Raw genomic sequence first — 14,674 nt, 5'->3', positions numbered from 1 at the left:
CCCGGCTTAGTGAAAGGAGTGGGAGAAGAAAAGGGGAAATAAGTGTCAACAGGGAACATACGATCCTCCTGTTCTCGATCTTAGCGCGGTAGTAGGAGCCACGTGCTCCCTTTCCTGCTTTAAAGTGCTATTGCTGTAACATACACACGTGGCTCGTCCTGATTGTAAAGCCATTGATTGTCGGGATAGTAGGAGCACTTTTGTCCTCTTTTATAGCCTAGCATTGCTTTCTGGACCGTTGAAAAAGATCAGAACATTCTAATCTTTCAAAAGATTTTTAAATTGTCGTCCTACAACCATCACAGCGTTTCGTAGCTTAGATACAGTGAACCCTTTGAAGCTGCATTTTAAATGTAGGATGAAATGTAAAACGTGTCATTTTCTCTAGCTCTCTCCCTCAGAGGGCTTTTTTCACTGTTTTTGAAGAAGTATGGAGATAGATTAGTCATCGAATCAGACTCTAGCCCAGCGTCTACACCATGTTTCATCAGCTTGCCTGTCAGAACAGAGACCGACCATATCTGTGGAGTTAAATTTAGACGTGGACCACTGAAACTCCCAGGCAGGTTTCTATATGCCGGAGGCTAGAAGGTTTTTGAGGCAGACTAGGTCTAGGTTCACCACAGGCTGCATACAACAGGCCTAAAGATACACCACAGGTATCGATATATCTGCTTGAATCCAAACCACCTCCTTTTTAAACTCAAATAGTAGGCCCAGCTGTTAAGTCCTTTTTCTTATTTAGGATTAGAATGCCTTACTCTGTTAGAGTAAGACCTGGGTTATATTCAATTAAAATAAGATGTTTGGAAATGGTGTAATAGGGAGGTACTACATGGACAAATGACATATGCCCTCTAGAACCTGATGTATCTCTCTCTCCCCACCCTCCAGGCTACCCCAGACAGCCTGGCTACAGTGGCATGCCCAACGCCAATTATCCTGGAGGTCCAGGAGGCATGAACCCTATGCCAGGCCAGGCTGGTGGGGCGCCGTACGCAGGCATGCCCCCCGGCAGGATGGGTCCAGGTCAGATGGGTGCTCGCCCCTACGGCCCTGGGATGGGCCCCAATATGGGCCCTGGCATGCCCCCACAGGTGACCTCTGGGATGTGTCCCCCTCCAGGCATGAACAGGAAGGTCCCCGGGGGCCCTCCGGATGCAGCCTCCGCCATGCACCACGGTGGCCCCGGAGCTAACTCTATACATAACAGGTAGGCCGCCTGGTCTGCACTCAACGACACAGTATTGCTGCTTTAGGAGACAGATTTGCGTGCCATTCAGTGTTACATGGTTCATCTCTTTGTTGGAAAGAAACCCCCATTGTTTGATCTTTCCCACTCCCAGCGGGTGAGGTCCGGTGTGAGCCCATTCAGTCTACCAGTCAGGCAGGGTAACACAGAACACAGGGACAGAGAGGAAAGCTCACACCGTTGTTCAGTCAGCTGAGGCTCAGAGCAGAGAAACAGCTCCAGACAGACAGACAGACAGACAGACAGACAGACAGACAGACAGGCAGACAGGCAGACGGGCGGGCGGGTGGAGAAGCCTGGAGACCCAGACGGGTATATCAGGAGGTAAGACGTTTTGAAACAGAGGGAAATACTATTTTATAAGAGTGTACTGAACTACAACCGAGGTGTCCACTGAGGATGTTGAGCAGAGAGGGAAGGGGGAAAAAGGGATGGAGATAACAAGGGATTTTAGGCAGATGTGGGCCTCTAAGAAAAGGGAGGGATGAGAAATACAGTATTCAGACATTTAGTTGGTTTTGTTCGTGAAAGATTATTCATATCGTCAGATTCTCCAAAACAGAAACTTGTCAGGAAATGGAATAAACTGCCATATTTTCCCATTGACGAACATCCAATTTAGTAACGTCAGAAGCTATTTTGAATGCGTTTTCGTTATGAGGTTGTCATCCAACGGGCTTCTTCTGCGTATGTTTTATAACTGTGTCATGTATCGTAACCATTGTGAATGGTTTTATGTTGCCCCCCCCCTCAGGCCTCCAGGCTACCCCCCCAACATGCCCCAGGGGATGATGGGAGCAGGGTCTCCGTACGGCCCGGGGCCGGGGGCCATCAACAGCATGCAGGGCATGTTGAACCAGGGAGGACCCTATGGAGGAGGGCCCATGGGAGGGAACATGGCCAACAACACACCTGGTGAGTCTGGAGGACATATCCAATCTGTTGCGTCTCGACATTTTATTATCACCAAACTGTGTGTGGACAACATTTTTGCTCTTGGCATATCATCTGACGTGATATTTGAAATTGTATAGAACTGTCAATGAACTGGATTGAAATGTTACTTAACTAATAAGTAACATTTGTTCTCCTTCTGCCAGGCATTGTTCCTAGCCCTGAGTTTGGCATCGATGTCAAACTGAACCCAGCCCAGAAGATGAACAACAAGGTGGACGGCACTCCCAAACCTGAAACCAAGAAGGTAAAGAAGGTTTGTGGTCACCGACTTTGTGGTACTGAATGATACAGTCAGAATGAAAGCGCTGCATGGTTGTGTTTGTGCATAGAAATAGAATCCCTAGAAAGGTCAAAGCCCCTCTGACCATGGCACTTTGACTGGTAACGTCATGGGCACACTCAATATGGCTGACCTAGTATTGGGATTCTACTACTGTGGCTTGGTGAGTGGAAGTAAGTTGATGTCAATGGTGAATATCAAGCCAAATCCTCACCTCTTCCTCCTCCCATTTCCCTCTTTCAGAAGTCAAACTCTTCGACGACGACCAATGAGAAGATAACTCGTCTGTATGAGCTGGGTCCAGAGCCGGAGAGGAGGACGTGGGTAGACCGGTATCTGGCGTTCACTGAGGAGAAGGCCACGGGCATGACCAACCTTCCCGCCGTGGGACGCAAACCTCTGGACCTCTTCAGACTTTACGTCTCGGTCAAAGAGATAGGAGGCCTCACACAGGTCAGTGGGATACCGGTTTTGCAGTACTTGGTGTTTAGTGTGTTTTAGTATACCGACGTGTCATCATTTGCCTGATAATCTTGTCTTATCGTCACTTAATGTTTCTACAGAAATGTACAGTTGTTCTATGAACACATAGTTACCTAGTCTGGACTGTTAGGGAGCTCTGTGGTGTTGTAAGCTCTCCTCGTTCCGCCCGCCCACCAGGTGAACAAGAATAAGAAGTGGAGGGAGTTGTCCACCAACCTGAACGTGGGCACGTCCAGCAGCGCCGCCAGCTCTCTGAAGAAGCAGTACATCCAGTGTCTGTACGCCTTCGAGTGCAAGATCGAACGTGGCGAGGACCCGCCCCCGGATCTCTTCATCGACGCCAAAAAGACCACCCAGCCCAAGATCCAGCCCCCCAGCCCAGGTCAGTGTTGTGCGTGTGCATCAGCCCCCCAGCCCAGGTCAGTGTTGTGCGTGTGCATCAGCCCCCCAGCCCAGGTCAGTGTTGTGCGTGTGCATCAGCCCCCCAGCCCAGGTCAGTGTTGTGTGTGTGCATCAGCCCCCCAGCCCAGGTCAGTGTTGTGTGTGTGCATCAGCCCCCCAGCCCAGGTCAGTGTTGTGTGTGTGTGCATCAGCCCCCCAGCCCATGTCAGTGCCGGACAGTCAAACTAAACCTTTACGTCCCCTCCCTCCCATACCGACTCTGTTCAGGTTGACTTATAGTCGCATTGATTCAACTGGAATGAATGAAAGAATGTTTCACTTCTCCAGTCTCTTGCGGTTGGTTACTGTTCTATTTATCACATGGATCTCTCGTTTCCCTCCTCGCCCCATATAACTGGGCCATGAACTAGCATATTTTACTGTATCCTATTCATTTTAAAGTTAAAAGGCAATCTTCCACCGTTTTGTCATCTCTGTATGAGACGCCTCCTTCTCTAAATCACCGCTGTTTTGGCTGATAAGTGATAGCGTTGCCAAGGTAGTAAGTCACGGGTGTGTGTGTGGTGTCCTCCGACAGTTTCATGAGCATATCTGGGAGAATACTTCCTGGCATTTACCAAAGTGTGTGTGTGTGTGTGTGTGTGTGTAAAGACAAGGGGCGGGGTCGACTTGTCCTTTAGCCTGGTATGTGTTGGTCTGTTTGGTATGTGTCCTGTCCTGGATGTCAACGTCCTTCTGCCGCCTCAGGCCACAAACACTCATTCAGTTTATTCTAAACATATTGGTATGCTGAGGCAGTCCTGTGGTTGTCTATGAGAGGCGCAGACCGTGTGTGTTTGTTCTGTGGTTCCTCATCGTCTAATGCTGGAGGTTAAAGGGGCTGCCCTCAGTCATCTGCCCTACGCTGCTTCTCTCCTCAGGGGGGTGTTGTGTTCTGTTGGTGTTCTCACCCTAAATGCTATTTGTTTTGGAGAGGCTGGTCTCTGGTATCGCCCAGCCTGCCTGGCAGACACATCATGATGACTTGATGCCAGAACCAGCCACGTGCTCCTCTGCAGTCTGCTCTGCTGGTCTGGTCTGGCCAAGCCAAGGATAGTCAGTCATATCTGGTGGCAGAGAGTCAGTGCTGGGGGGATGGTGGGTGAGGAGTCAGGGAGTTGGGGGGCGGAAAGGGATGAGGATGAAGGGGGATTGTCTGTTGATACCTCCATTACTAGCTGCTGCTGCTAATACTACTACAGTGCCTGGTGTCTGGTTCCTGGCCCACGGCTTCAGACACCCTCTCCCTCCCTCCCTGGAGCTTTGTGCTGAGCCAGAAAATGATGAATGGGAAGAGAGGTGGGTGTGTGTGTGTAAAGTGACACACTTTTTTTTTTTGCTCCCTCCCTTGACTGCTCTTTTTTTCCCTCCCTGAGATTCTGCCCCCCTCCTCCTTCCCTTCTCTTCAGCTGTAGTGGAGGGAAATCCCTGCCCCAGGGGAGGGAGGGAGAGGGGCAGGGATTTCCCTCCAGCTGACTGATGTGAGCGGTGCTGTATGTGACAAGTGAGAAAATGTGAATAACTGTGACCTGCCAATGACCTCCTGTGTGTGTGTTTGTGTCAGTTAATGAATGGAACACATGACTCATCAGAAAGGCGTGAGCTGGGCAAAGGACGAGAGCCCCCCCCATGCCATGCAACACAAACACACTGGGCCATGTGGTAATCTGACGAGAGCTCCCCCATGCCATGCATCACAAACACACTGGACCATGTGGTAATCTGATGAGAGCCCCCCCCCCCCATGCCATGCAACACAAACACACTGGACCATGTGGTAATCTGATGAGAGCCCCCCCCTCCCCCATGCCATGCAACACAAACACACTGGACCATGTGGCAATCTGATGAGAGCCCCCCCCCCCCCATGCCATGCAACACAAACACACTGGACCATGTGGTAATCTGATGAGAGCCCCCCCCCCCCCCCCCATGCCATGCAACACAAACACACTGGACCATGTGGTAATCTGATGAGAGCCCCCCCCCCCCCCCCCCCCCCCCCATGCCATGCAACACAAACACACTGGACCATGTGGTAATCTGATGAGAGCCCCCCCATGCCATGCAACACAAACACACTGGACCATGTGGTAATCTGACAGAGGCTGATTTTAGATCATTGTTTCCTGGTGACTTGGTGATGCCGGCAGCTAGGCATGCTGAGATGTAGGATTCCCAAAGCCAGCCTGACTCCTCTGTGCACTGTGTGTGCAGCATGGGATTTGAGAGAGGTTTAGCCTCAACACTGCTAAGGTGGTCTCTCTATCTCTCACTGTGAGCCTCTACTACCACTGAGGCTGTGTGGGATTTAGCCCCGTGACGTGTGCCTAAAATGTGTGTATTTCTACTGTGTGTTGCAGCTGGGTCTGGATCTCTGCAGGGCCCCCAGACCCCCCAGTCTACCAGTAGTTCCATGGCGGAGGGGGGGGACCTAAAGCCCCCCACCCCAGCCTCCACTCCTCACAGCCAGATACCCCCCATGCCAGGAGTCAGGTACCTATGATACTCTCTACTACTGTCTCAAAACATCACTCTCTACCACACCTGACAACAATCTCCTACCCTTCCTCCTTCCACCGAAGAAGTGTTGGTAACAAAAACAGAAGAGATTTTTCCATTCAAGGGGAAGCAAACTCAATTAACACAATTGAAAACTCTATTTAGCTTTTTTTTTATTCTGTTGGTAATTAACTCTCTCTTGCTTCCCTATAGGCTGCAGGACCCGTTTGCAGACGGGGGCGACCCGGCGTTTGCCAGACGGAACTCTATGACCCCTAACAGCTACCAGCCTGGGATGGGTGGTCCGGAGATGATGGGGCGCATGGGGCCCTATGAACCCAACAAGGACCCCTTTGGTGGCATGAGGAAAGGTGAGCAGTGGGTTAACTGGTTTTTAGACATTTTATTTGGAGGTCATAGGAAATTGTAGAAGAATACTGTACGAAGACATGGAGTATATTGTCTATCATCCAGTGTGATCATGCGTGGCTCAGCTGGTTAAGACTGTGGCTTTGTGGGTTGTGGTGGGTTCTAACCACCTGCTAAGTGGCCTAGACAGACTTGTCCCATTCAATATTGAGACACTGTTTAGTGTTTAACCAGAACTCTTTGTGTCTCTGCAGCTGGAGAGCAATTCATGACTCCAGCGTTGGGCCCTAACAGTGGTGTGGAGGGGCAGTTCAACAGAGGCCCCCCAGGGCCCATGGTCCCCAACATGCAGATGGGTCAGAGACAACAGTACCCCTATGTACCTGGATATGACAGGAGACAGGAACCAGGGATGGGTCCTGACGGCAGTATGGGTCCTGGAGCCCCCCAGCCCAACCTGATGCCTTCAGGGGCCGATTCGGGGATGTACTCCCCCAGCCGACCCCCACCGGTGCAACGGTCAGTATCTCAAACTGGGCTAAGTCACATAATGGATCTTATACATGTTAAATAATTACTGTATTTTGTCAAGAAGGTGTGGATCTTGGTGTGAGCTTATGTTATCTATTCAAACGTTTACGTTGTCTTATTTTGTGTTTTCTGTCTAGTTTATTTGAGTTAATTTCTGCTGCATTTCAATAGCCAAAGTGTTAGTTTGTTTACCTTGTTGTATGTTGTTTCAGGCATGATTCCTATGGTAATCAGTATCCTGGCCAAGGAGCGCCACCTGGTGGCCCCTACCCCAATCAGCAGCCAGGAATGTTTCCACAGCAACAACCGGTAAGAACATTTTGTCCACTGCTCTCTTTGTATACTCATATCTGCTTCAGAAGCCTTGTAAATGTGGAGTTAAAATGGACTTACATTCATCAGTATAACTTCCATGTAATGAATGTGGGATGAGATATATATTTAACTTGAAATGTATTGAATTCATAATCAATAGTATTCTTTTGATATTGAGATGCTAACAATGTTACTGTCTTCAGAACTATAAGCGGTCTCCAGGCGACGGGGCCTACGGTCCCCCAGCGAAGCGTCACGAGGGGGATGGGATGTACAATGTCCCCTTCAGCGGTCAGCAGCAGCCAGGGCCCCAGCCCCCTGGGGCCCCCCAGGGCCAACAGGACATGTACAATCAGTACAACACAGGTTACCCTGGCTCCGACCGCCGACCACCTGGCCCCCAGGGCCAGTTCCCCTTCCCCTTCGGCCGAGACCGGGGGCCCTCTAGCGGTGTCCCAAACTCCCAGTCCCCCATGCCTCCCCAAATGATGGGCAGCCCAATGCAGGCGGCCCCTGACGGCCCTCAGTGCCCCATGTGGCAGGGACGCAACGAGATGGGCTACCCCAACTACCCCAACCGACAGGGGCCTCCGGGACCTGGCCAGGGGCCCCCCCAGGGGTACCACGGCATGAACCGGTCTGAGGAGATGATGCCAGGGGCAGACCAGCGGATTAACCACGAGGGCCAGTGGCCGGGACACCCCAACCAGAGACAACCCCCCTACGGGCCGGGGGGCTCGGGTCCCCCCATGTCCAGACCTCTGCAGTCCAACTATCAGAGCTCCCAGAACCACATATCCCAGGTGTCCAGTCCTGCCCCCATGCCCCGCCCCATGGAGAGCCGGACGTCCCCCTCCAAGTCACCCTACATGCACTCCGGCATCAAGATGCAGAAGGCGGGGCCCCCCGTGCCTGCTTCCCACATAGGCCAGGCCCCTGTGCAGCCCCCTCTCATCAGGCGGGACATATCCTTCCCCCCAGGGTCGGTGGAGGCCTCCCAACCCATCCTCAAACCCAGAGGAAGACTCACCATGAAAGACATCGGTACGCAAACTTGCCATTTTCAGGACATTAAATGTTAGCAGACCCTTTGCACAAAGTCACTTACATTGGGGTCACTTAGAAATGTCTTTGTTTTTGAAAGAAAAGCACATATTTTGTTCTTTTAAAATAATATCAAATTGATCAGAAATACAGTGTAGACATTGTTAATGTTGTAAATGACTATTGTAGCTGGAAACGGCTGATTTAAATAAAATAAAATAATAATAAAAATAATAGTAATACTTATGGAATATCTACATAGGCGTACAGAGGCCCATTATCTGCAACTATCACTCCTGTGTTCCAATGGCACATTGTGTTAGCTAATCCAAGTTTATAATTTTAAAAGGCTAATTGATCACTAGAAAACCCTTTTGCAATTATGTTAGCACTGCTGAAAACTGTTGTACTGATTAAAGAAGCGATACAACTGGCCTTCTTTAGATTAGTTGAGTATCTTGAGCATCAGCATTTGTGGGTTTGATTACAGGCTCAAACTTGCCAGAAACAAAGAACTTTCTTCTGAAACTTGTCAGTCTATTCTTGTTCTGAGAAATGAAGGCTTCCATGCAAGAAATTGCCAAGAAAATGAAGATCTCGTACAACGCTGTGTACTTCACAGAACAGCGCAAACTCGCCTCTTCACTGTTGCCGTTGAGGCTGGTGTTTTGCGGGTACTATTTAATGAAGCTGCCAGTTGAGGACTTGTGAGGCGTCTGTTGCTCAAACTAGACACTCAAGTACTTGTCCTCTTGCTCATTTGTGCACCGGGGCCTCCCACTCATTCTGTTCTAGTTGGAGACAGTTTGCGCTGTTCTGTGAAGGGAGAAGTACACAGTGTTGTATGATATCTTCAGTTTCTTGGCAGTTTCTCTCATGGAATAGCCTTCATTTTTCAGAACAAGAATAGACTGACAAGTTTCAGAAGTAAGTTCTTTGTTTCTGGCCATTTGAGCCTGTAATCGAACCCACAAATGCTGACGCTCCAGATACTCATTTACTCCAAAAAAAAAGGCCAGTTTTATTGCTTCTTTAATCAGAACAACAGTTTTCAGCTGTGCTGCTAACATTGTAAAAGGTTTTTCTAATGATCAATTCGCTTTTTAAAATGATAAACTTGGATTCGCTAACACGTGCCATTGGAACACAGGAGTGATAGTTGCTGATATTGGGCCTCTGTAGATACACCATTAAAAATCAGCAGTTTCCAGCTACAATAGTCATTTACAACATTAACAATGTCTACACTGTATTTCTGATCAATTTGATGTTACTGTAATGGATAAAAAAAGGTCTGTAATGCTAGTAAAGTGGTACCATCCTCCTGTATCAGTCACTGATGTATTTTCTGCTGTGTTCTCTCAGGCACCCCAGAGGCCTGGAGAGTGATGATGTCACTGAAGTCAGGCTTACTAGCTGAGAGCACTTGGGCCTTGGACACCATTAATATTCTACTGTATGATGACAACAGCATTTCTACTTTCAACCTCTGCCAGGTGAGTTACAACAGGCCTTAGAATGAAACATTTTAACCAGATGATAGTGTTTTTCTTTAAGAAGCATTCTAATAAAACTTTCAAATATCTATGTATTGTCTGACATTATCCTCCAATCAGATGTTCTAGGTTGTCACATCTCTGAATAAAGAATTAATGCATGATTACAGCCTGTCCTGTCATATCCTGTCTCCTCTCAGCTGCCTGGGTTCCTGGAGCTGGTAGTGGAGTATTTCAGACGCTGCCTCATCGAGATCTTTGGCATCCTGAAGGAGTATGAGGTGGGAGACCCTGGCCAGAGGATGCTCATCGACCCGCATACTGCTGACGAAGACTGCTCTGATGAAGAGCTACCTGAGCAGGAGGACATGGAGGAGGACGAGGAAGAAGAAGAGGATGACGAAGAGGAGGAGGAGGAGAGGAAAAGCAACACAGACACCACCACCTCGTCGCAGCAGGTCCAGGTGAAACAGGAGGGGGTGGGGAAAGAGGAGAAATCTACAACGGAGAAGTTGACAGCAGAGGAGGAAAGGGAAGGAGGAGAGTCTTCTTCCTCCTCCCCAGCCCCTCAGGACTCTAGCCTCTCCCAGGAGAAACCCAAACAGGCCAGTAAGTTCGACAAGCTGCCCATCAAGATGGTGCGTAAGAAAGACCCCTTCCCCGGTTGCCGTTCCAGTAAACTAGGCCGGCGGCAGAGCTTTGACAGCGGACTGATCCACTGGAGTATCGGCGGGGGGGACACCACGGAACACATCCAGACCCACTTCGAGAGCCGGTCCGACCTCCTCAAGCAGCGGAAACGGGTGCCGCCGTCAGTCACCGAGAGCAGGAAGAAGGTTGCCGTGACTGTGTCGGAACACCCTGAGAAGACCAAGCCTGGCAAGGAGCAGACCACCTCCCCTGCAGAGAAGACCACCAAGACCTCCGCCCCAACCACACCTGCCCCGGTCACCGCCACCATTGACGACGTGCTGTCGGCCCGGCCGGGCTCGGTGACGGAGGAGGCGGTGCGAGGAGCAGCCGAGGAGCAGAAGGAGAGCGGGGGACAGTTCCTGTTCTCCATCCGCCAGGCGCAGCAGAGCCGACGCAACATCACCATCCTGGAGGACGAGCCTCACAGCAAGGACGAGACCCCACTGAGCACGCTGTCAGACTGGCAGGATGCCCTGGCTCGCCGCTGCATCTGCGTCTCCAACATTGTTCGATCGCTCTCCTTCATCCCCGGCAACGACCTGGAGATGTCCAAACACCCAGGGCTGCTGCTGCTGCTGGGCCGTCTGGTCCTGCTCCACCACCGTCACCCAGAGAGGAAACAGGCCCCCGTCACCTACGAGAAGGAGGAGGACGAGGGGGTGAGCTGCGAGAGGGACGAATGGTGGTGGGACTGTCTGGAGGTCCTCAGGGAGAACTGCCTGGTCACTCTGGCTAACATCTCCGGCCAGCTGGACTTGTCCATCTACCCAGAGAGCATCTGTCTGCCCCTGCTGGATGGCCTGCTCCACTGGGCTGTTTGTCCCTCAGCCGAGGCCTTGGACCCCTTCCCCATGCTGGGGCCCCACGGGGCCCTATCCCCCCAGAGACTGGTGCTGGAGACCCTCAGCAAGCTGAGCATCCAGGACAACAACGTGGACCTTATCCTGGCCACGCCTCCATTCAGCCGGCTGGAGAAGCTGTACGGGACGCTGGTGCGTCTGGTCGGGGAGAGGAAGGTGGCTGTCTGCAGGGAGATGTCTGTGGTCTTACTGGCCAACCTGGCCCAGGGAGACAGCATGGCGGCCAGGGCCATCGCCGTGCAGAAGGCCAGCGTTGGTAACCTCCTGGGCTTCCTGGAGGACAGTCTAGCAGCCACGCAGTACCAGCAGAGCCAGAGTTCCCTGATGCACCTACAGGGGGCTCACTTTGAGCCCACCAGTGTGGACATGATGCGGCGAGCGGCCCGCGCCCTGCACGCCATGGCTAAGGTGGAGGAGAACCACTCAGAGTTCACCCTGTACGAGTCCCGCCTACTGGACATCTCTGTCTCACCACTCATGAACTCTCTGGTGTCCCATGTGATCTGTGACGTACTCTTTCTGATTGGCCAGTCATGACAGCCGTGGGGGTTTCAGCTTCGCTTTCTCTTTCTGTTCCCCCACCCCGTTCTTCACCCCACCCTTATTTTTTTTGTGTGTCGAGTGGGAGAACTAAGAGCAAAACTGACTGTCCTAGTTTTAATTTATGCAAAATCACCTCGGATTCCACTGTCTGTCCTTTCTACCCCCCTGGTTCTCACTTAAAGGACAGATTTACTGAAGTAGCGGTGGAGTTAAACATTCTGGAACACGGAAACTGAGAAACTAACGTGGATATGTGATAAAACAGATGAAATGGGACCCTGGCTTGGGAGGGAGGGAGAGCGCTGCCCGGCGGGAAACAACTTTTTTAATGAAAAGATTTTAAAAAATTGACACAAAAAAATCAAACATAAAAACTGTAACCAAAGTTGCTGTCTCGTTTACAGTGAGTTTGGGGGATATATGTGCCCGGGTTCTCCTCCCTTGGAGTTGGTGGTGAGCAGGGTGGGCATGGACAGGGAAAACCTGTTTTTGGTTCATGTACGGTGAAACAGACTCCTGGACTCTGGTTTGGTATACTGCTGTAACTTGGACGCTATCTATTCAGCCCTACACGACCCAGGTTATCAGCTGTGAACAGACAGACGGACATCTTCAACGGGGAGGCCTGTGCAGTAGATTGTAGGACTTTTTTCCCCCTGTACTGTACACCTTAAAAACAACTGTAAACATACTGTAATAATACTGTTTCACACTGAGATACGCTGGCTTGGCAGCAAACTGTAGTTTTTAAAAATGATTTTAGTTAAATGTTGAACTGAGAGAGATGACAAAAGGCTTTCCCCCCAAAGTATCGTGAACCTTACAACACCCCGACCTCTTCTTTGTCCCTCGATTGTATGACTTGACCCTTATAAAATAAGTCACCTTTTAGGACTGCTCCTCTACTTTAGACTCAGTCCCGACTGCTGTGTATATATGATGTTGTACATTACACCTCTCTCTTTCTCTCTAACCTTTCTGTTGCTCTTCACCATTTTTAATCTTAGATGAATTAAAGGTTACACTCAAGTGAAATTCCCTGCATCAAGTTCGCCATGGAATTACCTTTGAACCCTCACCCCTGACCCACCCGCCTGTCTCTCGCTACAGGGACCCCGCTGCTGCGACTCCCTCGCAACGTCTCATCCCACTCCCACACACACACCCCCACGACACACACTGATCAAGTTTGTCTCCAGTACCACTGAGTCTAACATGACAGAAACCATGTCTGCTACAGTTCCATTTCAGCTCCTACATCAAAGCAAAGCAAGACCCCTGATGAAGAAATAAACCGTTTGAATTTTGTTCATTTGTTTTTCCAGTGATATGGATTCTGCATATTTGTATTTCAGACGATGTAGCTAAAGACTTGATGTAAATTCCTATTTTTTTTTCCTTTTTTTGGCTTAATGAATATAATTTCTTCATTATGAAATCTTTATACTATATGTTCCACGTGTTACGAATAAATGTACATTAAATCTTCGTAAGACGTTTGATGGATTTATTTACTATGGGCTTTTGAATGTGTCTGTTATTGGGGGCCCTGCAGTCAGTCATACACCACAGGTGTATTCACTAGGATCCGAACGGGCCGAAACAGGGCAGAAACTCTCATTTTGTACAAAGCGTTTTCCGTTACAAAGCGTTTTGCTACAGTGTGCCACACGTCTTTTGGATGTTAGGATCTCTGCTGTAGTCAAGTTGAGGCATATATATATTTTTTTAAACAATGCTAGTGATCTCTACCATGTGTATAGTTGATAATCTCCTAGAGGTTGCTGATGGTGTGTTATGAGATTGAGCATAGCACACTTCCTGTATGTACAGTTCTATCTACCTTCAACTCATAAGGCTTTTGTTAGCTACCTCAAATTGGGTTCAGCCAGGTTCTAGTACCGTAGAGGTCAGTACATTGCTTAAAAGTAGACTGAACTGACGTTTCCATGAGCAGCACTGGCGATATTGAGCTTGTTTTTGAGTGGTAAATCAAAAGCAACTGACTAGACAAAAGTCGAGCACTGAAGTCGGGGGAAGTGCATCTGCGACAGCTGAAAATCAGACACTGATGTGATTTTCCAATAGCAAGGCTCAGTGCAACATGGCAGTGTTGACATTGTTTATAAAAGTTGTTCTTTATATTGTCGAAATTAAAATGTCTCCACAAATCACACTCACAAACTGAATATATGTGTGTACATTGTACAATTAATTAGTGAGAGTGCCTCTATCACATTAATTTATACATATACTGTGCCGGGGAGAAGTATTTGCCCCCTTTCTGATTTTAGTCTTGATACTGAATGTTAAGATCTTCAACCAAAACATAATATTAGATAAAGTGAACCTGAGTTTACAAATAACAAAAAAATACTTATTTTAATTTAATTAAAGTTATGAAATGCCCAATTTCCCTGTGTAAAAAAAAAGAAGTAATTCCCCCCCCCCCTTACACTCAACTGGTTGTGCCACCTTTAGCAGTAATGACTGCAACCAAATGTTTCCTGTAGTTGTTGATCAGTCTCACATCGCTATGGAGGAATTTTGGCCCGCTCTTGTGTGCAGAACTGCTCTTACTTAGCGACATCTGTGGGTTTTCAAGCAGGAACTGCTCATTTCAAGGCCTGCCACATCTCAATTGGGATTAGGTCTACCTTGAACCATTTTCATGTACACTTGATTGTGTGTTTTGTATCATTGTCTTGCTGCATGATCCAGCTGCGCTTCAGCTCAGACAGATGGCCTGACATTCTCCTGTAGAATTCTCTGATACAGAGCAGAATTCATGGTTCCTTCAATTAAGGCAAGTCGTCCAGGTCCTGAGGCAGCAAAACATCTCCAAACCATCACACTACCACCACCATGCTTGACTGCTGTTTGGAGTGTTTATCTGACTGAAGAAAAA

At 49.2% G+C, this 14,674-nt stretch overlaps 1 protein-coding gene across 3 annotated transcripts in view; it reads left to right on the top strand.

Annotated features, from left to right (window-relative positions):
• Positions 1–13,265, top strand: part of LOC110488185 (AT-rich interactive domain-containing protein 1A) — a 67,781-nt gene extending 54,516 nt beyond the window's left edge. For 2 of the 3 annotated variants that reach the window (XM_036971647.1, XM_036971645.1), the window contains exons 8-19: positions 895–1,213; positions 2,007–2,167; positions 2,353–2,462; positions 2,733–2,942; positions 3,150–3,354; positions 5,777–5,909; positions 6,129–6,286; positions 6,539–6,803; positions 7,028–7,124; positions 7,334–8,174; positions 9,540–9,670; positions 9,871–13,265. In XM_036971647.1, coding sequence (XP_036827542.1) covers positions 895–1,213; positions 2,007–2,167; positions 2,353–2,462; positions 2,733–2,942; positions 3,150–3,354; positions 5,777–5,909; positions 6,129–6,286; positions 6,539–6,803; positions 7,028–7,124; positions 7,334–8,174; positions 9,540–9,670; positions 9,871–11,760 — 4,520 coding nt within the window. In that variant the 3' untranslated portion in view covers positions 11,761–13,265. The remainder of the gene's footprint in view (positions 1–894; positions 1,214–2,006; positions 2,168–2,352; positions 2,463–2,732; positions 2,943–3,149; positions 3,355–5,776; positions 5,910–6,128; positions 6,287–6,538; positions 6,804–7,027; positions 7,125–7,333; positions 8,175–9,539; positions 9,671–9,870) is intronic. The other variant, XM_036971646.1, reaches the window with a different exon arrangement.
• Positions 13,266–14,674: the final 1,409 nt, after the last annotated feature.

The sequence above is a fragment of the Oncorhynchus mykiss genome, chromosome 32 (genome assembly GCF_013265735.2).
Source record: "Oncorhynchus mykiss isolate Arlee chromosome 32, USDA_OmykA_1.1, whole genome shotgun sequence".
NCBI lineage: Eukaryota > Metazoa > Chordata > Actinopteri > Salmoniformes > Salmonidae > Oncorhynchus > Oncorhynchus mykiss.
The sequence above is the reverse complement of the archived record's forward strand: the minus strand, read 5'-3'. Positions and strand labels throughout refer to the sequence as shown.